The sequence below is a fragment of the Paracoccidioides brasiliensis genome (genome assembly GCF_000150735.1).
Source record: "Paracoccidioides brasiliensis Pb18 unplaced genomic scaffold supercont2.9, whole genome shotgun sequence".
Classification (NCBI taxonomy): Eukaryota; Fungi; Ascomycota; class Eurotiomycetes; order Onygenales; family Ajellomycetaceae; genus Paracoccidioides; species Paracoccidioides brasiliensis.
Genome location: NW_011371366.1, coordinates 426,597 through 451,185, shown reverse-complemented (window position 1 = coordinate 451,185; position 24,589 = coordinate 426,597). Strand labels below are relative to the sequence as shown.

General features: G+C 48.7%; 8 protein-coding genes across 8 annotated transcripts; 2 read left to right on the top strand and 6 right to left on the bottom strand.

Moving 5' to 3' along the window:
• Positions 1 to 101: 101 nt before the first annotated feature.
• PADG_06672 (potassium/sodium efflux P-type ATPase, fungal-type) lies at positions 102 to 3,535 on the top strand (the record flags this gene model as incomplete). Its single annotated transcript, XM_010763888.1, has 4 exons — positions 102 to 356; positions 450 to 715; positions 806 to 2,861; positions 2,969 to 3,535. 4 exons carry the CDS (start codon positions 102 to 104, stop codon positions 3,533 to 3,535), a joined length of 3,144 nt encoding a protein of 1,047 aa, XP_010762190.1.
• Positions 3,536 to 6,187: 2,652 nt separating this feature from the next.
• PADG_06671 (3-isopropylmalate dehydrogenase A) lies at positions 6,188 to 7,783 on the top strand (the record flags this gene model as incomplete). The annotated part of the gene is made up of 6 exons (XM_010763887.1): positions 6,188 to 6,238; positions 6,308 to 6,328; positions 6,474 to 6,542; positions 6,610 to 6,705; positions 6,780 to 7,407; positions 7,554 to 7,783. The coding sequence occupies 6 exons, from the start codon at positions 6,188 to 6,190 to the stop codon at positions 7,781 to 7,783; spliced, it is 1,095 nt and encodes a 364-aa protein (XP_010762189.1).
• Positions 7,784 to 8,318: 535 nt separating this feature from the next.
• PADG_06670 (uncharacterized protein) lies at positions 8,319 to 9,706 on the bottom strand (the record flags this gene model as incomplete). Its single annotated transcript, XM_010763886.1, has 2 exons — positions 8,319 to 9,223; positions 9,298 to 9,706. 2 exons carry the CDS (start codon positions 9,704 to 9,706, stop codon positions 8,319 to 8,321), a joined length of 1,314 nt encoding a protein of 437 aa, XP_010762188.1.
• A 1,435-nt stretch (positions 9,707 to 11,141) lies between these two features.
• On the bottom strand, positions 11,142 to 12,338 carry PADG_06669 (CDP-diacylglycerol--inositol 3-phosphatidyltransferase; the record flags this gene model as incomplete). The annotated part of the gene is made up of 3 exons (XM_010763885.1): positions 11,142 to 11,543; positions 11,618 to 11,994; positions 12,125 to 12,338. The coding sequence occupies 3 exons, from the start codon at positions 12,336 to 12,338 to the stop codon at positions 11,142 to 11,144; spliced, it is 993 nt and encodes a 330-aa protein (XP_010762187.1).
• Positions 12,339 to 14,634: 2,296 nt separating this feature from the next.
• On the bottom strand, positions 14,635 to 16,807 carry PADG_06668 (type 2C protein phosphatase PTC6; the record flags this gene model as incomplete). The annotated part of the gene is made up of 2 exons (XM_010763747.1): positions 14,635 to 16,658; positions 16,747 to 16,807. The coding sequence occupies 2 exons, from the start codon at positions 16,805 to 16,807 to the stop codon at positions 14,635 to 14,637; spliced, it is 2,085 nt and encodes a 694-aa protein (XP_010762049.1).
• Positions 16,808 to 17,571: 764 nt separating this feature from the next.
• Positions 17,572 to 18,021, bottom strand: PADG_12167 (uncharacterized protein; the record flags this gene model as incomplete). The annotated part of the gene is made up of 2 exons (XM_010763999.1): positions 17,572 to 17,848; positions 17,966 to 18,021. 2 exons carry the CDS (start codon positions 18,019 to 18,021, stop codon positions 17,572 to 17,574), a joined length of 333 nt encoding a protein of 110 aa, XP_010762301.1.
• Positions 18,022 to 19,020: 999 nt separating this feature from the next.
• PADG_06667 (uncharacterized protein) lies at positions 19,021 to 20,661 on the bottom strand (the record flags this gene model as incomplete). Its single annotated transcript, XM_010763746.1, has 2 exons — positions 19,021 to 19,505; positions 19,596 to 20,661. 2 exons carry the CDS (start codon positions 20,659 to 20,661, stop codon positions 19,021 to 19,023), a joined length of 1,551 nt encoding a protein of 516 aa, XP_010762048.1.
• A 1,179-nt stretch (positions 20,662 to 21,840) lies between these two features.
• Positions 21,841 to 23,840, bottom strand: PADG_06666 (uncharacterized protein; the record flags this gene model as incomplete). Its single annotated transcript, XM_010763884.1, has 4 exons — positions 21,841 to 22,099; positions 22,164 to 22,655; positions 22,719 to 23,030; positions 23,101 to 23,840. 4 exons carry the CDS (start codon positions 23,838 to 23,840, stop codon positions 21,841 to 21,843), a joined length of 1,803 nt encoding a protein of 600 aa, XP_010762186.1.
• Positions 23,841 to 24,589: the final 749 nt, after the last annotated feature.

Sequence of the window (24,589 nt, the reverse complement as noted above, 5' to 3'; positions counted from 1 at the left end):
CCTGCTGGTGCTGCTGATACAATAACCATCCCTCCGACTTCTATTAATACTACTTTCATTACCACTCCCTCCTTAATTGTATAACCCGCTTCTACATCATTATGGAAAAGCCGCCCCGCCGTGGGGCCGAGGCAGCCTCAACCGCAGGGGATGAGAAGAGCCTTCTCTCTCTTCCCGCCCATTGTTTGCCCTACGATGACGTTATACGCGAGTTAAGAACCGATCCCGAAGATGGCCTTACAGCTGAAGAAGCCAAGCGCCGGCTTCAGATTTATGGCCCCAATGTGCTTGAAGGCGGCGAGAGAGTCTCCATCGGGAAGATTCTCATCCGCCAGTTGGCCAACGCAATGATGCTAGTTAAGCGGCCCACTCACACACTCTCTTTTAACCCCCTGTTTGTCATATGGAACGTGTTTGTCTGATCCAGTGGTATGTTGCTCTCAATTTAGGTTCTTATCATGGCAATGGTAGTTAGTTTTGGTATTCAATCCTGGATTGAAGGCGGCGTTGTTGCTGCCGTTGTCGTCCTAAATGTTATTGTCGGTTTCTTCCAGGAATTCGCTGCCGAAAAAACCATGGACTCTCTGCGTTCCTTGAGTTCTCCAACTGGCAATGTCTCGCGGAATGGGAACACCACCACTATCGCTTCGATTGATATTGTTCCCGGTGACATGGTTGAACTCAGGACTGGTGACACAGTCCCTGCGGATCTCAGGTAGGAATCTTAGACCACCGCACTCTTTGTCACATCGCCTGTATAGGATTGTTTCTAACTGACTACTCTGGTTTTTTTCTTGACATACAGACTCGTGGAAGCTGTCAACTTTGAAACCGATGAAGCTTTACTTACTGGTGAATCCCTTCCTGTCCACAAGGATGCGGAACAAGCCTTCCACCAGGATACCGGTCCGGGTGACCGTTTGAATATTGCTTACAGCTCTTCAACCGTAACCAGAGGCCGTGCGCGTGGTGTCGTCGTAGCTACTGGCATGAAGACTGAAATCGGATCCATTGCTGCTGCTCTGCGCGCATCTGATTCTAAAGTTCGTGCAGTGAAGCGTGGGCCTGATGGTGAGACTAAGAAGCGATGGTATGTCAAAGCATGGGCTTTGACTGGCACAGATGCCGTCGGGAGGTTCCTTGGTGTCAATGTTGGAACTCCGTTGCAACGAAAGCTCTCGAAATTGGCCTTGGTCCTTTTCGGGGTTGCTGTTGTTTTAGCAATCATCGTCATGGGCTCAAATGAATTCAGCAGCAAGAGTGAAGTTATCATCTATGCTGTCGCTACGGGTCTCAGTATGATTCCAGCTTGCTTGGTCGTTGTTTTGACTATTACTATGGCTGTTGGCACCAAACGGATGGTTGAAAGAAATGTCATTGTTCGTAAACTTGACTCTCTCGAGGCCCTGGGCGCCGTCACCAATATTTGCTCGGACAAGACCGGGACATTGACACAGGGAAAGATGCTTGCTAAAAAGGCTTGGATTCCGTCTGGAGGCACATTCTCTGTTGGAACCTCAACTGAGCCGTTTAACCCAGAGATGGGTGCTGTCGGCTTCGAAAGAGCACCTCCCGTTAAAGCAGGCCACAATGATGAACCAATTGGCATTTCCACGGTGGATCTCCTCAAGGACAACGACTGTCTCGTCAAATTTCTCGACATCGCATCCATGGCTAACCTTGCTCACGTCTACAAGACAGAGGCAGGTGAGTGGCATGCCCGCGGAGAGCCTACTGAGATCGCCATCCAGGTTTTTGCGTCTCGCTTCAACTGGAACAGGGACAGATGGACCAAAGGGCAAGACGCCATCTGGCACCAGGTCGCTGAATTTCCCTTCGATTCTAGCATCAAAAAGATGTCAGTTATCTTCGAGAACCCAACTCAAAAAGACAAGATGGTCTTCACCAAAGGTGCCGTTGAGCGGGTTCTTGAAGCCTGTTCTACCATTGTGTGGAATGCTGAGGAAGGCCTTATCCCAATCTCCGAAGATCACCGCACTCAGATTCTCGAGAATATGGAGGCCATTGCCTCTCAGGGACTGCGTGTTTTGGCATTGGCTGGACGGAAATTTACCGACTCCCCACTCGAGAATGAAGAGTATAACCGTGACGATGTTGAGAGGGATTTGACATTCCGCGGCCTGATCGGCCTGTATGATCCTCCCCGCCCCGAAACCGCCGGTGCTATAGAGGAATGTTTTCGGGCTGGTATTTCGGTTCACATGGTCACTGGGGATCACCCTGGCACCGCACGGGCTATTGCCGCCCAAGTTGGCATCGTCCCCACCGATATGAGCACTCTCGCCAGTGACGTTTCTGATGCCATGGTAATGACGGCCAGCCAGTTCGACAAACTCACTGATGACGAAATTGATGCCCTGCCCACCCTCCCACTCGTCATCGCTCGATGCGCGCCCAATACTAAAGTCCGCATGATCCAAGCGCTCCACAGACGTGGTCGGTTCTGCGCCATGACCGGCGATGGGGTCAATGATTCCCCATCCCTGAAACACGCTGATGTTGGAATCGCCATGGGCGAGTCTGGATCCGATGTTGCCAAGGACGCATCTGATATTATCTTGACTGATGACAATTTCGCCTCGATCCTCAACGCGATTGAAGAGGGTCGTCGCATATTTGACAATATCCAGAAATTCGTCCTTCATCTGTTGGCTGAAAACATCGCACAGGCCTGCACCCTTTTGATTGGATTGGCGTTCAAAGATGTTGATGGTCAGTCTGTGTTCCCGCTGGCACCCGTCGAGATTCTCTGGATTATCATGATTACGTCTGGAATGCCTGATATGGGTCTTGGTATGGAAGTTGCTGCTCCAGATATCATGGATCGTCCGCCGCAAAGCGTAGGTTTCCCAAACAGAATCTCGAGTTTTTGAAAAAAAAAAAAAAAAAAAAAAAAAAAATTCACCTCAGTAAGCTCATTTGTTTGCTAACCTCTCTTTCGTTGTAGAAACAAGGAATCTTCACCCGGGAAATCATCACCGACACCATCTTCTACGGCCTTTGGATGGCCGCCCTTTGTCTGGCTTCCTTCACCCTCGTCCTGTACGGTTTTGGGGACGGCAACCTCGGCCGCTTTTGCAACATTGAATTCTCCGAGCAATGTGAAACCGTCTTCCGAGCTCGTGCCACCACCTTCGTCTGTCTGACCTGGTTCGCCCTCTTCCTCGCATGGGAGATGGTCAATATGCGCCGTAGCTTCTTCCGCATGCAGCCCAATTCCAAGAAATACTTCACCCAATGGATGCACGACGTGTGGCGTAACCAGTTTCTCTTCTGGGCCATCATCTGTGGTTTCATTACAATTTTCCCGCTGCTTTACATCCCCGTTATCAACACGGTGGTGTTCAAGCACAAGGGCATCACGTGGGAGTGGGGGATTGTGTTTGTCGAGGCCACCCTGTTCTTTATGGGCGTGGAGGCGTGGAAGTGGGGGAAACGAATTTACTTCCGTCGCCAGGATCGCAAAGCAAAAGCCTCTTCTGGAGATTTGAGGATTGCCGATGTTGAGCAGTAATCACTCTGGGCGAATTGGGCTTTGGTTGGGGATGCTAGCTTGATTCTATTGTGCTCTCAATGGCCTTTTCCAGCTCCCTTTTCAGAGCCGTGCAGCGCAAAGTTTGCGTAGCCATCTCCACTTGACCTATCGCCTGTTGCTCAATATCCTTGTTCCGCCTCCTTTCGCAGACCTGAAATATGGTCGACGAAAGGAGGTTGGAGGGCGTCCTCATACTCCAGTTGAGGCATGCCCACAATCATATATCAAGGTGCATGCATCTGCTAAGCCAAGCGTTGCTCAGTGTTGCTTCCGGTGAGCTTTCTTTCTTTTTTTTCTTTTTTTTTTCCTTTTTTTTCCCCCTCTTCTCTTCTCTTCTTTTTCCTTTTCTTTTTCTGTTTTTTTTTTTTTTTTTTTTTTGCCATTTTGATTCTCTAATCTAGGTAGGCTTGGAAGAAGGCAAAAGTTTGGTGAGAATTATTGAAAAGAGGCTTAGGTGCAGGAAGGTGCTGGTGGCTGTCGTCCAACAACCCTCCTGTGTTATCAGGCCAGCTTTCGTAATTTGAGTGCGGATATTTGTACTAACCGAAGCGTTTCATTGAGTGTTTTAATTCTTTTTTGCCAGATAATAAAATGCGATTCTCCAGTTCTAGTTAATATTCTATTAGCATATCTACGTCTTTGTCCGTTTTCATTTGCTTCCAGAATTCCCCAACATGCATCATGTGGTTGATAGATTGCGCTCTTCATATTCAGGCTCAAGGCATTGAATGGGTTCAATATCCTACACCAGTGAGGTTGTTTTCAGAATATTCGGGTAGTATTTCCGCTCTGTATCTATTTTGCAATTTTTCTTATCGGTGACTTACAGGGAAAAATGGCCAACTGAAGGGACAGGAGGCAACGTTGGTATCGTGTGTGGGGATAATCATCGTTTGAGAAGGGTAAGCTGAAACTTTTCCTATCTGTATACTCAACTCTATACACTCCTTCAACAGTAATCAGATTGAGATCCAAATTTCAATCCACTAAGGGTGTTCACATCTGCTTCATCTCTGTATCAATATGTTGTACATTGTAGCCTTCCTATTATCAATTTAAGTCGGTTCCAAATGCACTTTTGCCAGGTATTCCTCCCCCCTCCCCCGGCAGATAGACGGGTGTTTCTCTGCGAGATACCTAGTGGCAAACTTGAACAACACCGTTGTAATCTGGCCGTGCATGTCCGGAAAGCTGTGTGGAAAAATTACATCCCGCGTCCCGCCTCTCCGTCAGGTATTAATGTCACCAGCTTAGCTTGATTCCCATGCTTCGCGGGCTCCATGTCCAGAGTGAACCCGGTAGGAACTTCAACGGTAACTAACTGGATCTTTCAGTTCCCTTTTCAGCCGACAGGTTCATTATGCAAAGCGTGTGCAATTGCATGAACATGTAACTATTCTTGGAGCCTATCTTGCTTAAAATAGCCTCTTCAGAAGAGCCATATTTTGGTGTTCTTTTTATAGATCGATCTTGGAGCCTATTGTGATTTCTGAAGCTAAAATCAGATGTCCTGCGGTTGGTTGGTTGGTGGGAGGAGTTTAAAAATGGTTCTATCCTGTGAGAAATATTCATGGTTAAACGACGGTAAATTCTGCGCTCCAATATCCAACTAGGCAATTCTCCTCTTAAATATCTTGCTAATTATGGTCATACTGGGCGCAAAGACAAGGCCAGAAGAATAGAGTCTAAGGGGTGCTGTCACTACTGTATCGCAAATTTACTGTAGCGGAGTGCAGCAGCAGTTGGGTCCATCTCCCATTAGTTAACTAACGACCAGATTAACTAACTAGTTACCAGACCTTCTAAGCTTCGAGTAAATGTAGCCCCGTCGTACGTACGTACTGCCCATTAAAAAGCTCCTGTGCTTAGATGGATAACTAATTAAGCGTTAGCCGGCGGCTTTTTCGCTTATAATGCTTTGCCATTAGTTAACTAGCTAGTTACTTGCTGAGAAATGCCATGAACCCTGACTTCGAGACGTCCCCTGCATCCCCTGGGGGAAAGCCAGGATTTTCCATCGCACAGAGACGGTAGGATTTACAAGGCGTTGCCTACCACCAGGTTAGACCCAAAGGGACATCCATCCCCAGTTAGGAGAACAACTAACTTATTCCAGAGCCACCGTGTGTATTTATAGTTATAGTTACTACTTACCCTCCTCTCCCCTGGCCACCTAGTTAGCCACAGGATCACGGGACAATGCCATAATCAAGAATTCAGACGCTTAACTAACCTCGCCGCTGGCCTTTCGTGCTCTGTCCGGTAGCTAGCACCATTCCCTTCCCCCCCCCCCCCCCCCCCCACCCAAGACAACATTCGTTCTATAGCTGTCTTTTGATGATGAGTTGCGTCGAACAGGCAGAGCAAACCCGTCCCCGATCACGGGATATCCCGATATCGGAGGGCGGGGGGCGTTCGGACCCCTGGACGAGGTGTAGAATCTCGGGCCGATGACGCTTCTCCAACCACCAACAACTCCTGAAGCTCCTATATATTCTTCTGCTGCTCCTATTCCCACCATATCCAATCCACATTGTTCCTTGCGCCGCCAATTACCTCTGCGATATACCCCGAGGATCTTTTCGCCCCTGTCTCGGTGTTAAATGTTGAACTGAGACTCCGCTGACCGGAATGGGCAAATACAACATCGTCGTCTTTGGCGGCGACTATTGCGGTCCAGAGGTAGGCGAAGGAGGTTCTTGTCGTGTAAAGTGGAAGCGTTTATTCAATTACTAATGCTAAGCTGTATAGGTGACGGCAGAAGCAATTAAGGTGCGAAGCGCAGGGGTCCAATTACCAATTGGCTCCCAGAACAATCGTTCAATCAACGAGCATGCGTCTATTTAGGGCCAGACTCTATTTTTTTTTTTTTTTTTTATCTTGCGAAAATGCTGATTTCCGGTCTATACGGTTCTAGGTCCTTCGCGTTGTCGAGAAAAAGAGATCAGACATCGAATTCAATTTCCAGGACCACCTACTTGGAGGAGTCAGTATACCCTCCTGCCGTTTCTTCCGCTTATTGGGCACTGACGAAATTTTCCTTTATTATATAGGCTTCCATCGACGCAGCTGGAACAGCTCTGACCGATGAAGCCCTCAATGCCGCCAAATCCGCAGATGCCGTCATCCTAGGTGCAGTTGGAGGCCCTGTACGTACCGAAAAACACCACTCCCGTTCTCAGCCCGCCAAGAGGAATTCTAACCTTGAAATCGTGATGAACAGAAATGGGGCACCGGCGCTGTCCGCCCGGAACAAGGGATCCTTCGCCTCCGCAAAGAAATGGGCACCTTCGGCAACCTCCGTCCCTGCAACTTCGCCGCGCCCTCCCTCGTTGACATCTCCCCACTAAAAGCCGACGTATGTCGCAGCGTGGACTTCAACATCATCCGCGAACTGACGGGTGGTATCTACTTTGGCGCTCGCCGCGAAGACGACGGCGACGGCTACGCCTTTGACACAGAGCCATATTCGCGAGCGGAAATTGAGCGCATCGTCCGTCTCGCCGGACATCTAGCGATGCAGCACAACCCGCCCTTGCCCGTGTGGAGTTTGGATAAGGCTAACGTGCTCGCGACGAGCAGGCTGTGGCGGAAGGTTGTTACGGAGATTATGGATAAAGAGTTTCCGCAGGTGAAATACGGGCATCATCTCGTTGACAGTGCGGCGATGTTGATGATTAAAGACCCGCGGAAGCTGAATGGGATCATCGTCACAAGCAACTTGTTTGGCGATATCATCTCGGACGAAGCGAGTGTTATCCCCGGCTCACTGGGTTTGTTGCCCAGTGCGAGTCTGAGCGGTATTCCTGATGGGAAGAGCAGGGTTAATGGCATTTATGAACCTATTCATGGTATTTTCTTCTTTCTTCTCTTCTCCTTCTCTCTTTCTTTTCCCTTTTTTTTTAACCCTTCAGACTCCGTTTCCCAAAACCGACACTTCAGATTTTGCCTTACAGACGACTGACATTATTCTCACACAATGCCATTGTATATATAGGTTCCGCACCCGATATCTCCGGCAAAGGAATTGTCAACCCAGTTGCCGCCATCCTCTCCGCAGCCATGCTGCTGCAATATTCTCTCAATCTACCTGCTGAAGCTAATGCCATCGAGACCGCTGTACGCAACGTCATCGAGAGTGGTGTACGGACAGGCGATATTGGCGGCAACGCTACGACAAAGGAGGTGGGTGATGCCGTTGCGGTGGAGTTGGAGAAAATTCTATAAGCAAGGAAACGGATTATTTTTCGGTTCTCCTTTTTAACTGCTAATGACGAAGAAACAAACTATTTCAATATGTACAACTAAATATCTTGCAGAGAAATTAAAAAGCGGGGGCATTAAGGATTTAGCACAGGATTAGAAACGCAACGACAATTTCTTCTTTTCTTGACTCATTCATAGTTATATTCATCAAAAGGGGTATATAAACCAAGGCATAAGATAGTAGGTGTGTAAGGGATAGCTCCATCATCTCCAGACCGGATATAGGCGGTGGCGAACAAATGTAGAGGTAGAGGGTATATAATAACTGGAGGCGACCAAGTGCAAAGAAAAGGGGGGAGGAAAGGGAAGGCATCGTCAAATTGGTTCCCTCCCAGTATAAAACAAAGCCTGAAACGCCAGTTTTATGCATAGTTTCCGCCGTGTCTTTCACCTCTAAATGCAGAGAAATGCCCAGTAAGAAAAATACATATGCAGGAGGGTAAATGTACTACGGGACGTTGCAATCATAACTCCTTCCTAGCCGTCGATTCATATCCTACCGAATCTCCATCTCCCCCATCCAATCATCCTCATCAAACGCGGCTCCAAACACCTCCACATCCTCCATAGCTCCCCCACCCTGCTCCGCAGCGACAGACGAACCGGTCCCCACTTTCCTCGCGTCAGCTGCACCAGTTCCGGCAGCACTGGTTCCCCTGATGGACTTGCGTGCACTGTCGCGTCGCGGCTGCGCGAGACGGCGATCATCACGAGAGAATACTTGGAAGCCGCGGACATGCGTGTCTTTGCCGTTCTGGTGGTTCTCGCTGATGCGGACTTGGATGACCATGGCTTTGAGCACGTTGTCGGATGAGGAGTCTACGTCCAAGTCGTCATCGTCATCGTCATCGTCGTCGTTGTCGTTGTCGTCGTCATCGTCTTCGGTGTCATACTCGGTGGAGTCCGAATCGCCCCCGACAATTCCGTTATTCGAGGGGTCCCGCCTTTGTCTAGTAGTAGAAGGTCCATCTCCCATTCCGCTTAGGATCCCGCCCGTACTATTTTGCCGTCGATGGCTTTTTCGACGCCCTGCCTTTTCATGCCGTCCACCAACCCCTTGTAAATCGATATCTACCCATCCAGCAGGAGCTTCACCGTGCCACGTAGAGAATTCCACAAGATCATTGCCTCCCATTCCAGCTAGAAAGATCATCTTTGTAGGGGTGTAGCTCTCATCAAGCTCGAAGTCCAGATATACACGAATGCGCACGATGGAGACGCGCTTGAAGAAATGGAGTGTTAGTGTGTGAGGTTGGGGACCGTCGGATTGCCAGAACTGCGAAGGGGAAGGGTGGCGGAGGGCAGCGATGCCACAGCCAGGTTTATGAGTCGATACCGTCCAGGAAGCTAGAGAGGAGATTTCGCGAAGGTTGGCGGGGATCGGTGCAGAGGTGTCTTTTTCTATATAGTTATTAAAACCAGCCAGAATATAATAACAGACAGTTAATTGCCCTAAACGCTCGGATAGCACATACCGTCATAATCACCTTCCTCTTCCTCTTCCTCTTCCTCCTCCTCCTCCTCAACCTCAACCTCTTCATCCTCCTCATCAGCATACTCAATCTCTTCTTCACCCTCCTCCTCCCCCAGCTCCCCATCATCCTGAATGTCAACGTCGATATCATCTTCCAGCCCCCCTGCCCTCTCTTCTATATCATCCTCCATATCTCCAACATCGGGATCGCCTGCAATTGCCAAGTCATGCGTACGTGTATGCGTATGAAGGGGATTGCCTTCTCCGCGGGGGTTCCGGCTAACAGCTGAGTCATAGAAGTTGGAATGGCGGAGGGTTGGATCAGCTGTTGGAGCTGAGGCGGAAGCTCCGTCCTCACCTGGGAAGACAGAGCGGCCACCGGGAGCCCGTCGCAGGCCTTGTCGGGGCATTTCCAGAAAAATAAAAAAAAATCACAGATATGAGCTCATCGAGAGTGTTAAGAGAGTGTCTAAAGTAGATGCCCGTTTGTTGTACTCGTCGTTGTTGATAGCTGTCACTGAGGAGAGTTGGCGCGCGTCTAAATTAACGCGCTACCCGCCAAGACATTTATTTTGGGAAAACAAGCTCATTGCCCAGCTAGGAAGGCGTTTCCTTGATTACCCAAGGGTTCCTACCAAGGTAGGTGCGGGTTATTTCCCCCCAGCTAATTGATCCAAGGCGATGAATCGTTAACAACTGTATATTCGGCAATACGATACTTTGCTACCTTTGAAGTCCTGATATTCTGATATCCAACGTTAAAAGTCTGATATCGGGGTTAAAAAGTAAACCTTGCACCTACTGAAGGACATGGGTTAATGATGGAGGAACAGGGAAGATGCAGCAATAATGCGCAAGAAGTCAATTTGCATCTAGACGGAGAGTGCGCCGAGTTCAGCAAACCCGAATTCCTTATCGCATCCAATAGACCAAAGGGAGATAATTATATTCCCGCTCTTTAGGTCAGGATGCCAAGTGAACCAGGGAGAGGCGACAGTGAAATAATTTCTGCTAGGAGGAAATACTTTAATATCAATCAAACGCCCTGGACCAAATAGGGCCATACCAATATGTGATAATGCGGCAAATGCTGAATTGGGGACAAAAGAGTATATAAACGACAAATGAAGACAAAAAGTGAACAAAGAGAAGAGGGAAGAGGAGGATAACGAAGATAGAAAAGAGAAACAACTATTGGAAATTATTTGAAAAATGAAGAAAAGGGGAAGAGAAGAGGAAGGAAAGGTAAACGTAATGATAATTAGAAAAATACTAAGAAGTCAAAAGCTCAGTAGTCCGGGAATACAAGAAGACGGAATGAATGAATAACCCGAAGGCAGCAGAAAGGATAAAGAAAAGAAAAAGAAACGAACAAACAATCGATGCTCGCATCCATCCCAGGAATAAACAACAAGCAGAACAGAAGGGGAAGATGAAAAACGAAGGCAGAACCCACATCTGCACACATGCCAAACCAAACCATGCCCAGTGTTTCGTTTTCGCTATCCCCTTTCCCCGATAATGGATACATGCCTTCTCACTCACCCTAGCCAGAACTATTCTCCACGGGGTTAAAAAGGCAAAAGAAGGAGAAAGAAAAAAGAAGAAGAAAAAAAGTCAAAGACCAAAATGTACAAATTGAATAAATGCTCTGCAGTCTCTCTCAATGGCTCCAGGGGCGCAAGATACGCAGGAGTGGATAAATGGAAAAATCAACTTTTAACGCTTCTTCTTTCTTTTGTCTTTTCAACACTGAAAATCAAAAGGTGAAAAGAAAAAATCAACAGATTTTCATAGAACGAATGAATGAAAATGAATGAAAAAAAAAAAAAAAAAAAATCAACATCACCGCTCCTTGCTCCCCGCCCCCGCTATCCCCATCTGCCTCCTCCTCAACATATCCCCTTCAGCCAGCCACTTACTCGCTTTAACCATCTGCACAACATTAATAAACTGCTTTCCCGCCATGACAGGCGCGGAGATACCCGTGAGAACCCACGGCCAGAAGCTGTCCATCTTGTTTGCACGGGCGAGCTCGAGGGCTCCGGCACTCCAAGGGCTGGCGAAGAGGGTGGACAGCGGGGCTAGGGCCGGTGAGCCTGGTTGAGCAGATGAGGAGATTGGCAGGCCGTCGGCACCTAGGGCGGGTTGGAGGAGGGAGGGGGAGAGGGTAGGGGAGGAGAAGGAGAGGAGATATAGGCCGATGAAGAAAAGTTCGTTGAACATGCAGAAGAGGAAGAGGACGGTCTTTGTAGAGGGCGGTGTTAGGAGGGGCTTTACTCTATATAATATATTGGATAAAAGGGGCTGCAAAAACTCACCTTGTTGTGATAGTACTGATGCAAGATCCAGCTCCTGCTAGAATCAACCTTCTTATGACTCTGTCCCGAACCGCCCATCGTCAGAGTCGCATACATGTGCATGTAATGACTCGCCAGGTCCAGACTGATAAGGCCCTGGAACAGGATCGCCCATCGCGGCCAGGCGGAGCTCAGGAAGACCAGCAGACAAGCTGTGGTGCAGCGGTCCGTGACCATGTCCAGCACAGCACCGAACGTAGTGGACTGATTGAAGTGGCGGGCTGCCACGCCATCGAGGGCGTCGAGGAAACATGATACGCTGTATAGGAGCGAGCAGGTGCGCGGGTGCAGGGGCATGTAGTAGAGAGATGCGATTGCCAGGAAGACCCGGAAGTAGCCTGAAGGAATGAAGGGAGATTTAGCCATTTGACTAACTCTTCCTTTTTCGTTTTGTTCACTTTTCTTTTCTCTTACTTTCCTCTTTTTCTTTCGCTTTTGGTGGGTTTAGGGGGAAAGATATACACCTACCGATTAGATTAGGGTAGAAGAGGAATATATTTTCTTTTTCCTCATTCTCCACAGGTGCGGTGGGGGTGCAGGATCGTCTCCGCCTGGGGGAGGGTGTATTCTTGCACAGGGAACCATTGGCGACCGCCAGGGAATCTTCACTCCCCCCGTCGTGCGGTGACGGTCCCCTCGTAGCTTCGGGCCCAGCCTTTTGCCTTCTCGTGCGCATGCTCATGGTTCCCTTTCTCTCTTTTTCTTTTGGTATTTCCTCTTTTGTTGCAGAGACAATCCTCACACGACAGCTTTGGGTTGCGGTAAACTCAAGAAATATAAAGGACACAGACTGGTTGTTGCGGAGGTGCCGGATCGGAGGTCGGAGTTCGCAGTTGGATAGGGGGTTGGATTAGGATTTTTCTGGTCTGGACACTAGAAATGGCCAAAGCTTAAAAAGGAATAAATCGTTGCTAGACGGCGGAGAGAGAGGAAAAAGGGTAAATTATGTCCAGCGGGGGATTATTCTGGATTGAGGAGAGAGGTTGATTTATAAAGAGCGACTGGTGAAGCTGTATACATACGGCCAAAAGCTGTTGCAGATATAGATGCAAGCTAAGGGAGTGACGCAAACAACCATAGACGGGACAGGATGAGCAAACGGGACAGAATATGGAGAACAGGCACCGGATATCTTGAGAATCTCTTGAAGATGTTTGGATATTTATTTATTTTCTGTTTCTCGGGGCGAGGAAATAGCCGCGTGTATTGCGTCTATGGCGTTTATGCGTCTATGGCGTTTATTGGAGGAGATGGCATCTGAAGATGCTCACGGAGGAATGTGGAATATGATGAAAATATAGAACCGAGAAAAGTTCTGGGGGAAAAGGACATAGAATAAGATAAGAAGTTGCAGTTGAAAGGAGGTTTTATGCGTCGTCACTTAAAATAACGACGATTTGCAAACCAGGCGACCGGTAACTAATTACATAAATGACTCTAACTATTAATTACTTTTGGACTCTGCAAATCAATGAATCGATAGAAAATATCTGACAAGAAAATAATATATGCTAATTCTGCCCTGCGCGGAAATGAATCAATCCATCCGTCCAATTAAATAGGAATACATTATGGCGATATCGAGAATAGAGGGTATATTTAGCTAGGGCAAGACAGCAACTCAGGGGTATTCCGTTTAAGACGTTTAACTAAGTTAGCATTTAGGCAACAACACACTGTTCAAAGGAGAACGAATGAAATGCGCAACTTCATATCTGCCCCCTTTTCGACTAGAATATACATAATGCGGAAGAGAGGCCGAGGCTGCTGGGTCGTTGGTGCATATGAGAGCAGCAGCCCAGCACGCACCGGTAGTTATTTCTGGCCATCTGAAAGTTAAATCGAGAGTGAGGTTCTCTGAATCCCCATAACCAAACTTTTGCCGTTGTTCGTGTGTTTTCCTCCTGACGGAACTGAAAAGGACATGTCAAACGTGCTCCAGACCTTCTCCCTCGCGGCCAAAGGCTCTTCAAAGATCAAAACCTGCTGCAAGATCCACCGGGTCTCCGTTCCCTTTTTATTCTTACGCGTCTGGCATCCAGGCCTTCAGGCCGAGTTGCGTCATGGGGGCCGTTGGAAGCTACTCAGCACTCCCGACGAGTCAGCCCAGATTCCCTTGCAAGACAGCATTTCAGGTATTAATAATGCTTGAGCCCGGTACAGAAAATCTCACGGGGAGACACTATGAATGAGATGGAGTTTTCCAACTCGTCATGTAGTTCCTTTCTCGTCAACAAATACATATGCTTTTCTCCAGTCAAGGCATTGCAGTGTGACACTCGTCTGTAGCTGGCTTCCGCAAGGAAGGCAATGCTGGCTGAGCTTGGACAGTTTGAGCTTGTGAAGAGGAGAGATATCTGTGGAGGAATATGTTCCAGTTCTTTCATCATGTCATGCCAATGCCGTATGTCTTTCGGGGAAGGTTGCCGTCAGTTCCATCATAAAATTTCCAGACAGTTAATTTCTGGGACTGACAGATGCGAGGACAAGTAAGAGAATGTACCGGCAATAGCTACATATAAAAATAAATCCACCTTAAACGTGTGGGATTACCCTCTGAATGGTCCCGTTGATGGTAAGACAGTGTTGAGTCGATTGTAGAAAGGAAAAGAATATGGGGCCCTCTCGACGTGTATCGCTTTGCGGCTGTAACCAACATGGTAGAAGAAAACCACAATCCAATGATCAAAACACACTTGCGAAAATGAATCATGATAATTTAGCCCTGCATCTATCTGTATTATCAAAAATGATCAAATCGCATCATCTAGTGGTTGGATAATCTATGTCTTATTATGTCCATATGCACGACATGAAATGCCAAAAAAAAAAAAAAAAAAAAAAAAAAAAAAAAAAAGCTGAAGACAAAAATAAAAGGGAAAATATCCCCTCAGATGAATCCCAGAATGCAAGCATAAGCAAACATACAGATCACATTAGACCTCCCGCTCTCCGCCCACTCATCCATAACAAATCAACTACCTCCGCTTCCTCCTCGGATCCGTCGCCTCCACGCGCCTCCACTCCCTCTCCTCCCTCGTCCCCATACTCCCCAAACCCCCCTCGAGCCTCCTCTCCCAGCCCCCCAACCTCACAACAAGACACGTAGCATTATCCCCATCAGCCCCCACCTCCGTGGCAAACGCCACAACATTCCTAGCACCCTCATCCGGCGTCTTAGCCTCCTTCACCACATCCACAACCTCCTGATCAGACATCGCCCCGCTTACCCCATCCGTCATAAGCACCAGGAATGAATACTCCGCCGGCCCCATTTCCACGCGCCGCACTTCAGGCTCGGCAGAGACTCCGATACGTTTGGATTGCATGTCCCCGAAGGCGCGCGTGTTGGCTAAACCGCTCATGCGCTCTTCGCCAAAGGAGTCGGTGACAAATGCCGCCGCGTAGCGGCGCAGTCGGCTCCCCTCAATTGGCGAGGAGGGGTGGTGGTCCGTCGTGAGCGGGATAGCGAGGCCTGTTGCTGTGGAGCAGAGGAGGATGCGCGTGTCGCCGACGTGGGAGACGACGAGGGAGGAAGGGGATGACGGGTGCCAGAAGGGCGTTGGGCTGGGCGTGGAGATCATGGCAATGCTGGCGGTGCTGCCACCTTTGAAGCGGTGGGGTCCACCGAGCATGGGGTATCGGGCTCTGCTGGGGTTGTGGAGGATGTCGGATTCGTTGAGGGGCTTTTCAGCCTGGACAGGGTCGTCGCCCTGCTTGAGGGCTTGGGCGGCGATGAAGTCAAAATCCGCTTTTAGGAATGCATATTCCAGCATTTCTTCGATTGTGGCTCCTTGAGTTGTTGTAGTGTAGTGGGAGTGGGAGTGGCCGTGGGAGTGGCCGTGGGAGTGGCCGTGGGAGTGGCCATGGGAGAGGGCGTGGTTGTGGTTGTGGTTGTGGTTGTGGGTGTGGGTGTCGGAATGGGCGCTAGAACTGGATGTCCGGTTTTCGTCAAAACAGGAGAAATGCTGAGGGCGAAACCGCCGATAGTATCCCCCGACCAGATTTTTCCAGCTAACCACCAATTCCTTTTCCAATTCTACAATCTTCTGCCTATTAGCATGCTGTATGATCGGCAGGTCGCCCTGTAGCGGTAATGTCTCGTGATTCTTGCTCTGTGTCGAATTGCCACTCGCAGTCTCCGCCTCAACACCCGAACTTTTACCTGTTTCCATAACCCTGCTCCTGGTCCACGGCAGCCTCCTCGTAGCCGTCCGCCCTGTGGCAATCCCCTTCTGCAAGCTCGACTGCATCTCAAACGCCACAGCAGCATCCTGCACGTACTCATGCAAATAATCCCTCAGGTACTCACTACACTCGATCCCGCCATGCCCATCAAAGACACCAAAGTAAAACACCTGCGGGTCCCCATTTGCGCTATCCGCCCCACGGTTCTCTGCCGCCGCCGCCGCCGCCGCCGCCGCCTCTCTCTTCCCTTTTTCCACATCGCCGGCATTCCCCTTGGCGGCCGCAGACCGTGCCCCAATCGTCAACGACAGCGGTGCCCGGCGTGCAAATGCGGGTATATCAATTACACCAGCCTGATATGTGTCTTCATTAGCAGGACGAGTCCCACGCGCCCCGCAGACGCCAAAGTGGTGCTTTGCACTGCGCAGTGGGATGCGGACGACGGTTGTCTCGCGTGATAGGCCTATATGTGACTGCACGGTGGCCGGAGAGGGACCCCCTGGTTGGCTTGACGTGTGCGGCATCGATGCTGAACGGGGCAGTTTGTGGTGCGGGCCTGAGGAGGCACCGGAGTCGGGGTGGAGAGAGGATCTCGGGAGGTGGGTCACGAAGTAGTCGTGGAAGTGCGGGGACTGAACATAAGCTTCATCATGCTGGCGTCGTCGCTGGCTGTGCTGGGGGTGCTGGGGGTGCTGCTGGTGTTGGTGATGATATTGATATTGGTTCTGAGGAGGCTGACGCTGACGCTGACGCTGACGCTGGTGCTCGGCGCTCGTGCTGTAGCTGTGACGGCATAGGAAAGTCGCGATGAAGCCTGAATTTGAGCGCAAGTTAGTCATGTAAAAGGATCATGAACTCCAGTCAGGGCAATAAAACTTGGGAATTAATATTTAACTGCATACTGTAACTGTCCGCTAGGGTCCAAGCGCGAACAGTGGCACACTTTACTGCACCAGAGTTCATTGGAATAGCACCATGTAAAAGACGATATTGAATTTTGAAGGTTGTGAGAGAAGAATAAACTGAATGTCTGACGTCGGCGAGGTTGGAATAGTTGGTGGCTCTTTTTTTTTTTTTTTTTTTTTTTTTAAATATTAATAATAGCAATGATAGGTTCTGCCGGGATGCTTGCTGTGGCGGAATTTTTGTTGTTGGTTGGTTGAGGTCTAGTTATTTTGGGTTGTTGCTGGGAAGTTCAACTAAAAATGATGGAAATTGGTTCTGTCTGTCTTCGCGGGGAATGTTAAGATGTTCAATTTTCAATTACATTGTATAAATATCAAAAAAGGAGAGAGTGTGTATCTGGGATACCTAAACCTGAATATCTGTACTCCATTTAGATAACACTTTAAATAACTACTTGGTCTCTTTGTCTTTCCTCCGTCTTAAATTCGGCTGCACGCCACATTTCGACGCCACGGCAGTCTCACAATATGTTGTTTCATCACTCTCGGGATGACATAAAGGATGTTGCCCAGGGGGGCGGCGGACCGTGTTCTGGAGTGATACTCATGCTACTAAATCAAGACTTTGTTAAAAAAAGAAAGAAAAGAAAAGAAAAGAAAAGAAAGAAAAGAAAAGAAAAGAAAAGAGAGGGACGTTAGTAACAAGGGTGAACAAGCGATGTTTCCAAATTAATTCCCTTTTCCCTGCATAATACATAACATTCATCGTCCCAAGAAATTCTCTTCTCCTGGGGCCGAAATCATATCCATAAAACCCATCTCTCAAAAGCAAGTTTGGCTGCTTGAAACATCGGTAGAAATAGGCCCTCCGCGGGTTCTTGCAGATGAGCTCTCGCGTCTCAAAGTTAAAAAGCTCAATCGCTTTCCCATGCAGAAAGAAGAGTGAGACTTGCACCATTCTTCGTAGATGTGTCCATTCATTCCATCCTCAAAAAGGTCCTGTCGTGACGTCCAACTATATGGGACAGCCAGCACCTCTGAACTGCGGTAACGGTGGAGCTGCGATCCGAGCTGTTGATGCAAATCAAGGACTTCACCGCTATAATGATAATATTCCAGCAGTGCTCAGCTAGAAGTAAATGGAGCGGAATAACAAAGTCGTGGGTCCCAATTTCCATAGGATAGGAGAATAGTTAGCAACATTCCCAGTCCACACAATTCCGCGAGAGCCATTGATTTTTGTCTCGTACAATCTTCTGATTCTGGAGGCATCGCGGGAGTGAAGAGTACATCCTAGAAGGGTGACTGACGTCTTCCAGATCTGCCCGCTTTCGATGAGAAGATGAGAAGATGAGAAGAAGAATCAGAAAATCTAGATACGATCGACTGGCTGTTGACCCCCTATAGCCCTGGCTCTGTGTACTCTGTTATTAGAAATATCACTGTTTACCTGGCTACATGCGGCGATCTGTTCATTTTCCCAAATCCATAGTTAAATAACCCTCTTCCTGCGGCGTACCAGAGGATAATGATAAAGCGGTGGCGATTCAGAGCAAGGAAGAAACAACGACAGATTGCCGAGAATGTGGGTTTTCTGGGTTTAGCTAACCACCTAGTTACTGCTGTGCAAATTGCGCTGTACATATATATCGAGATGTTCATCCCGCCGTCAATGGTAGCTCTGGAGGAAAATCACCGGTTCGGATACCAAAGACTCGACTTGACAGCTAAAATAATACAGGTCTCGAGAGAACAAGCAAGGAAAAACAGACAGACAGTGTAACCAGAGTATACAGATAACATGTAAAAAAAAAAAAAAGGGGGGGGGGGGGGGGGGGGGGGCAGATCAGAAAGATTGACACATCGAGATCGAATATCCCGATATACAGATCTACCCCAAAACATGGGTATGCTTTTAGTTTGATGTGGAATCCAGATCAAAAATAGGCAAACAAGTTGGTAGGAATACTTGATGCTATGTTCCCGGAGAGGAGAGAGAAAGTTGAGAGCGGAAAAGTTTCAGAGCAATGTACCAACTCCTTATCAACATCCGGACGAGATAGTCCAAGACCAAAGCAAATCCAGGGACAAGCTACCTGCCAACGGACTCCCAAGACCCAACGTCATATCCATTCCCTTTGCATAAAACTCCATTCACACGAAACTTCCCAAAGAAGAACATCACACCACATATATCCTCGAAAAATTAGAACCTTGGAAACCCCACTTCACATAATTGCTCTCAGTGCCAACAACAGTCAGTCACACATACTACTGCGCTTCCGAACCCGGAGGCATCAGAAGGACATCCCCAACAAAGATGGCCGGCATCGCATCGGTCCCAGGTGCAGCGTTGTCCCGAAACACAATTGTCGGGGCAATGCCCAGCTTAACACGGTAGCAGCCCTTCATCAGCGTCCGAGGATCCATTGTGTCACAAATCCCGCCCGTCTTACGAGTACACATCGTTTTCATATCGAACAGGTCACCAACCTCCGCGAAGCGCATGTGGAACTCGTAGGGACCAGAGAACATGATTATCGCGAGGCTATGAGCTTCTTCGATTAACTCGACGAAGTCACCCCAGATGGTTGGGTGGTTGCGTTGGACGAGGTGTTGGATATACCCGAATAGAGATTTTGCGTTTTCGCTCTTACGCTTGTTGTAGAAGTTGCAGAAAAGGGGTTTGTTGCGGATGCGGTTAACCTGGAGGCGAATCGCTTCATAGAAGATGACGCGGACGTTGGCAGATGCCGCTGAAGTGCAATTATCATTTGGAATTAGAGGCTGGAACGTTGTGCTTGGCATCAGGATATGTATATAGCCGTGGAAATTTTGGTACTTACCAGGGAAAACAAGGTCCAGCATTTGCTCAATCTCAGAGTCAGCGGTGGTGTCGAAACCGAACAAGACACAGATGTGAAGCACCTTGATGACGAGATATAAGTTTATCGCCTTGATCAAGAGCAGGGTGCGAGATTTCGGGTCCCTCTGGAAGGTGGGTAGTGCGCTCGGATGAGAACACGCCTGCAGGAACCCTTGGATATCGGGATCAATCGCGTTGTCGACAGTTGCATCTGATGTGCTGACGTAGGTCTGTCCAAAAGTTTCCGTCTTCTTGAAAAGGGCTTTGAGCATAGCCGCGAAATCCTTCCCGTTAAGGCTGGCCGCTTCCATGACCATCGAGCCCTCTGGCGCCACCGCGGGCAACGAGGACATCGCGACAAGCTTCTCCTCCACAGCAGGACTAGGCACAAGGGGCGGGAGAAATGCATTCAAGCGGTCGATGGGTGACATGAAAGCAGCGCTGCCACCACCACCACCACCAGCAGCAGCAGCAGCAGCAGCAGCAGGAGCTATAGAAGTCGGAGGAGCTTGAATTCTGCCAAAGGCTGGTGCGTTTGCTTGGGTCTGCAGGCTCGCCAGCCCAAACTTGGGAGGCGGCTGGCTGAAGACATGCTGGAAATGAGAGACACGCGGACCCTCCTGGTTGAACGGATGATGCTCCGGAGTGCTGAAGCCACAAGACATCGCGCGGGGCTTGGTCCTGGGAATAGCAGGTCCAGGGCCAGAGATCGTCCTGCTCTGCAAGTTGATAGTCATCCTCTGTTTCTCGATGATATCTTCGAGCTCGATAATTCGTCTTTCCATGTCATGCATCGCTTCGCGGTCGCGCTGGAAGCTGACTCGGGCCTCAGCGAGTTCAACCTTGACGTGATACAAGTCGCTTTCTCTTGCATCAAGGGCAGTGAGCATCTCGTCAAGACGATGCTGCATAGAGTGGAAGGTCTCCGCCTGTATGGCAGCAGGAGCGCCCTTTTGCAAGAAAGGGAGTTGGAGGCCCCGGAGCTGCTCTGGCTCCAGAATCGGGAACCTTATCCGTGGGCTGGTATTATCAGTTTGGTCTGCCATAGTCGATATATTGACGTGGCGGTTGACTTTGAGAGTACTGGACGCCAGATAGAAGCTAATACACGCTGAATTCACGCTGAATAGACGAAATAACTGTTGTAAAAGAGCTTAAAAGAGAGACAAATGCCTGGTAACGAACACACAGCTGTGGAGTAGGTCCCACTCAGTGTTTTGCAGCTCTCGCGGCTCTTCAAGGGAGACTGTCGAGATGGAGAGGCCTGCGACTTGAGTGATTGCAGATTCTTAAGGAAATGTGGCTGACAACAGCTGGATGAAGAAGGGAGGTGATGGAATAGGATAGAAGAAAGGAGTTGGAGAGTGAGAAAACAACTTTCACAGAAAAATGAAGAGTTGCTTTGTGCTGTCCCTTTTTGAAAGAGAAGAAGGGTTGGGATGGCGATGGAATATCTGTCGTGATGATTAATCGCACTGGGTGCGAGAACTATACTTTTGTGGTATGCATCAAGAGGTTTCTCAGATGTAATATGTAGGGAAACATTACTTTGGAGTACAGTTGTCATATCATGCGTGGACTCGAAGAAAGAAAACATCCACAATAAGAAGAAACATACTGCATTTCCGCCAGTTTTACTGTATACAACTTCAATAAAGACTAGTAGCGCAGTTGTAGCAGACGCTACAGCTGTCAAGTGGAGGAGCCAGACTCCGTATAAAAGATAGCCTAGAAAATCAAGGCGATAGTTGTAATATGCCAATGATCAAAGGCATCAAAGTGGTCGGGGATATAGCTCATGCTCATGACTAGCGGAAGAGGGACGTGATAGAAGTGGAAGAGAGTGGATGGCAATAAGGTAAACAAATTACAACGACCTAAATTGAAAAATAACATTCTAGCTACTGCGCTCTGCAGGAGAAATATTCAAATCAATGTCACAACAGAAACAAAATTTATACTCGCGAAAAAGGCTCAGCACATACCACTGGTGAAATCACGTACACACCCGGGTATATCAATGGTAACCACCACTGGATGCATGTCACGTTTTGTGTAAAGGTGTTTCAACACTCGGTCGGGGGGAATAGTTTTTGGGGAAATTGAAATTACAAGGTCGACGGCCCTAGACAAAAGCGTCAAAGGCTGTCTGTTAAAATATATACCTACTCTCCTTGATGACTTTCTCCTCTGTTCAGTTGACCTAGAATTCGTTAAGTGACCTTTCAGATGGCTTTGGTGCGGGAGAAAAGGCTGCTGTAAACCGCGTCAACAACCGGCTGCGCGCTAATTTGTCTCCCTCCAAAGAATCGTCCGTTTAAACCCTTGATGGCATTCTCGCCTCCTTGGACACGGTCGAATTTGAGATAGATATCTCCTTGGGTATTTGGATCTAGTGCAATGTGAACAACATGACCATATTTTTCCTCGCACTCAGCCCGGACATCATCTTCTAGCTCTTTAATCCAACCGTCACCCTCTTCCCTAGGCAAAGAGTCAGTATATATACTCAAATAATTAATAGGCCTGGTAAGGTCGGCTAGCTTACTCTGCAGGGTCGAACATGTTTCGAAGCAGAACACATCTGCTAGCCATGTTGACAGTCACAGGCAATGGCTTAGCGTTAAGTTGCGGTTTGGGTACTTTACGTTTTTCATCGGGTTTCGGTTCGACAGCAGGTTCATCTGTTCTCGCGAGTTTCCTCATCAATGCATCTCTGCTATAATTATTGAAGTTCACACCAGCAACGTCCGTATCATCGAGGGCACTAGCGCCACCAGCCGCTTTGTCATTGTCTCTGCCTCCAGCGCGATCAAAATTACCGGAGCCGCCAGCTTGAGCTCCACGACCTCCGTGGCCAGAGAATAGAGAACCCTGGAAGTTATGGTGGGCACCTTGTCCCTGGAATCGCTGCAGTAAATTGGCGGTCGATTCAGGGGTAAACTTATCATTACCAAGGCCAACCCGAATTGGGCGGCCAGCAAGATCGAATCCATTCATCTTCTCCAAGGCTTCTCGAGCTTGGTTGGGATCGCGGAACCTAGAGATATTTGTTAGCAAGGAGATGCTGAGAATAAAAATGGGAAAACTAAAAAGAGCATACTGGACAAAGCCATAGCCTCTACTGCGACCCCCTTCTTCCTTTTGAAGTTGGACAAAGTCAAGTTCACCGAATGGTTCGAAGACCTTCTGCAAATCACTTTCCGTGATGCTGAAATGGATGTTGCCGACGTACAACCGGTGGAAGGGAATCGAGTTTTGGTTTCCGCTAACATTGGCCTCGGGGTTGCGGGCCTGTCTGTTTTTCTCGGCTTCGGTTAGTTGAGCAATAATAGGAATCCCTAGAAGCTTTTGGCCAGTAAGCTGAATGGCAAGTGGGACCGATTCTTCATCCTTAAATTCGACATAACCGACGCTACATATACAATTAGCAATTGCTGAACAAAATAGACACGGGGGTAGGGGGTTGCCGCAAAGTAACTCACCCTTTCGATCTCCCACTCACACGATCCTTCACAATTTGAGCTTCTTTGACCGGACCAACTTTCTCAAAGAAGGCAATTAGCTCTTTCGTTCTGAGACGGGCAGCGAGTTGCTGTACGAAAACGGTTCGTCTGTCGCGTTCATCTTCAGTGAGCTGAGGTTCAGGGGTCCTGCTGCGGCGCCCCCTGCCACCGCTGGGACTTCGCCTGCGCCCGTCCCTATCGCGCCTACTTGTGCGCTTATCATCATCACGCTCATCATGGCGGGGGCGTCCGGTGGGTCTGTAATATCTGTCATCGAATGGAGATCTGGAGCGGGAGCGGGTTGTTCGACCACCCCCGCGATAGTAGTCACCACCGGATGATCGATAAGATGGGTCGTCGCGGTCACGACGGGAACGGCGTCTCTCGCTATCACGGCTCCTACTTCTCTTTCTGCTTCTATGGCTCCCGTTAGCACTTGCGCGATCGCTCTTTGGGCTCTTCATTTCCTCGTCCCCATCGGCATCTCTTTCATGGCGGCGATCCCGGCTTCGATCTCGTCGCCTGCGCTCTCTGTCCCGGTCACGGGATCCATCTCGATGGCGATCGCGGTCACGGTCACGGTCACGGTCACGGTCACGACGTTCACTTCTAGAGCTGTTTGACTCATCGTGGCTTTTGTCGGGGTTCTCAGCAGGTTGCGGGGGCGGGTGGGAAGCAGCTGTGGACTCTAGAAGAGCCTCCACATCAATACCTGACATGGTGAAGTTACGTTGAATTACGATCGTCGGTTTGGCAGGAAAGGGGAGACGGAGAAAGAGTTGATCACTTTGCTTTCGTTAGAGAGGGAAACGAAGAGGGTCAGACGAGCGAACCCTTCTTGAACTGAAGCGTTGCCAAAGCAAGCCCTAGTAATCCTCCTATACAGAATCGATATGACTTGGCTGGCACAGTACTCTGAGCCAATTACACGTTTGATCTGGCTGGTGTACGACGCTGAAGATCGTTGTTGATAAAGCACACCTGGGAGATTTTTCAGTGATTAAAGTCGATAAAGCACCGGAAGGTCGCTGACTGGCAAATCACGTGGGTTAGATCCACTACAGTGTTTATGTCAGCAGGATTGCCCCTAAAGTTAGTTACTAAACATCGCCATTGAACCAACAGAGATATAGAATATTACTCTTTACTACCCATATGCACATAGTTATCCAACATAATTGTTTATATATTTACACAGCGTGAAACAAACAAATCCCCCCGCTTCACACCAAAAAAAAAAAAAAATGGTGAAACAAAATCATAAGCCTATCACATTATACCCTCAGCACGCTCACTCTCCACTGACATGCCATCAAGGCTCAGGGGGGTGCGAGCAGGGTATATAAAGGAGAGGAAAAAAAATGAATCCAGTCATATATTTACTAAGAATCCGAGGAGAGTGAGGAAAAGCCGAAAAAAAAAAATTAAAATACAAGTGGGGAAACAAATCGAGGGCTGAAGTATCATA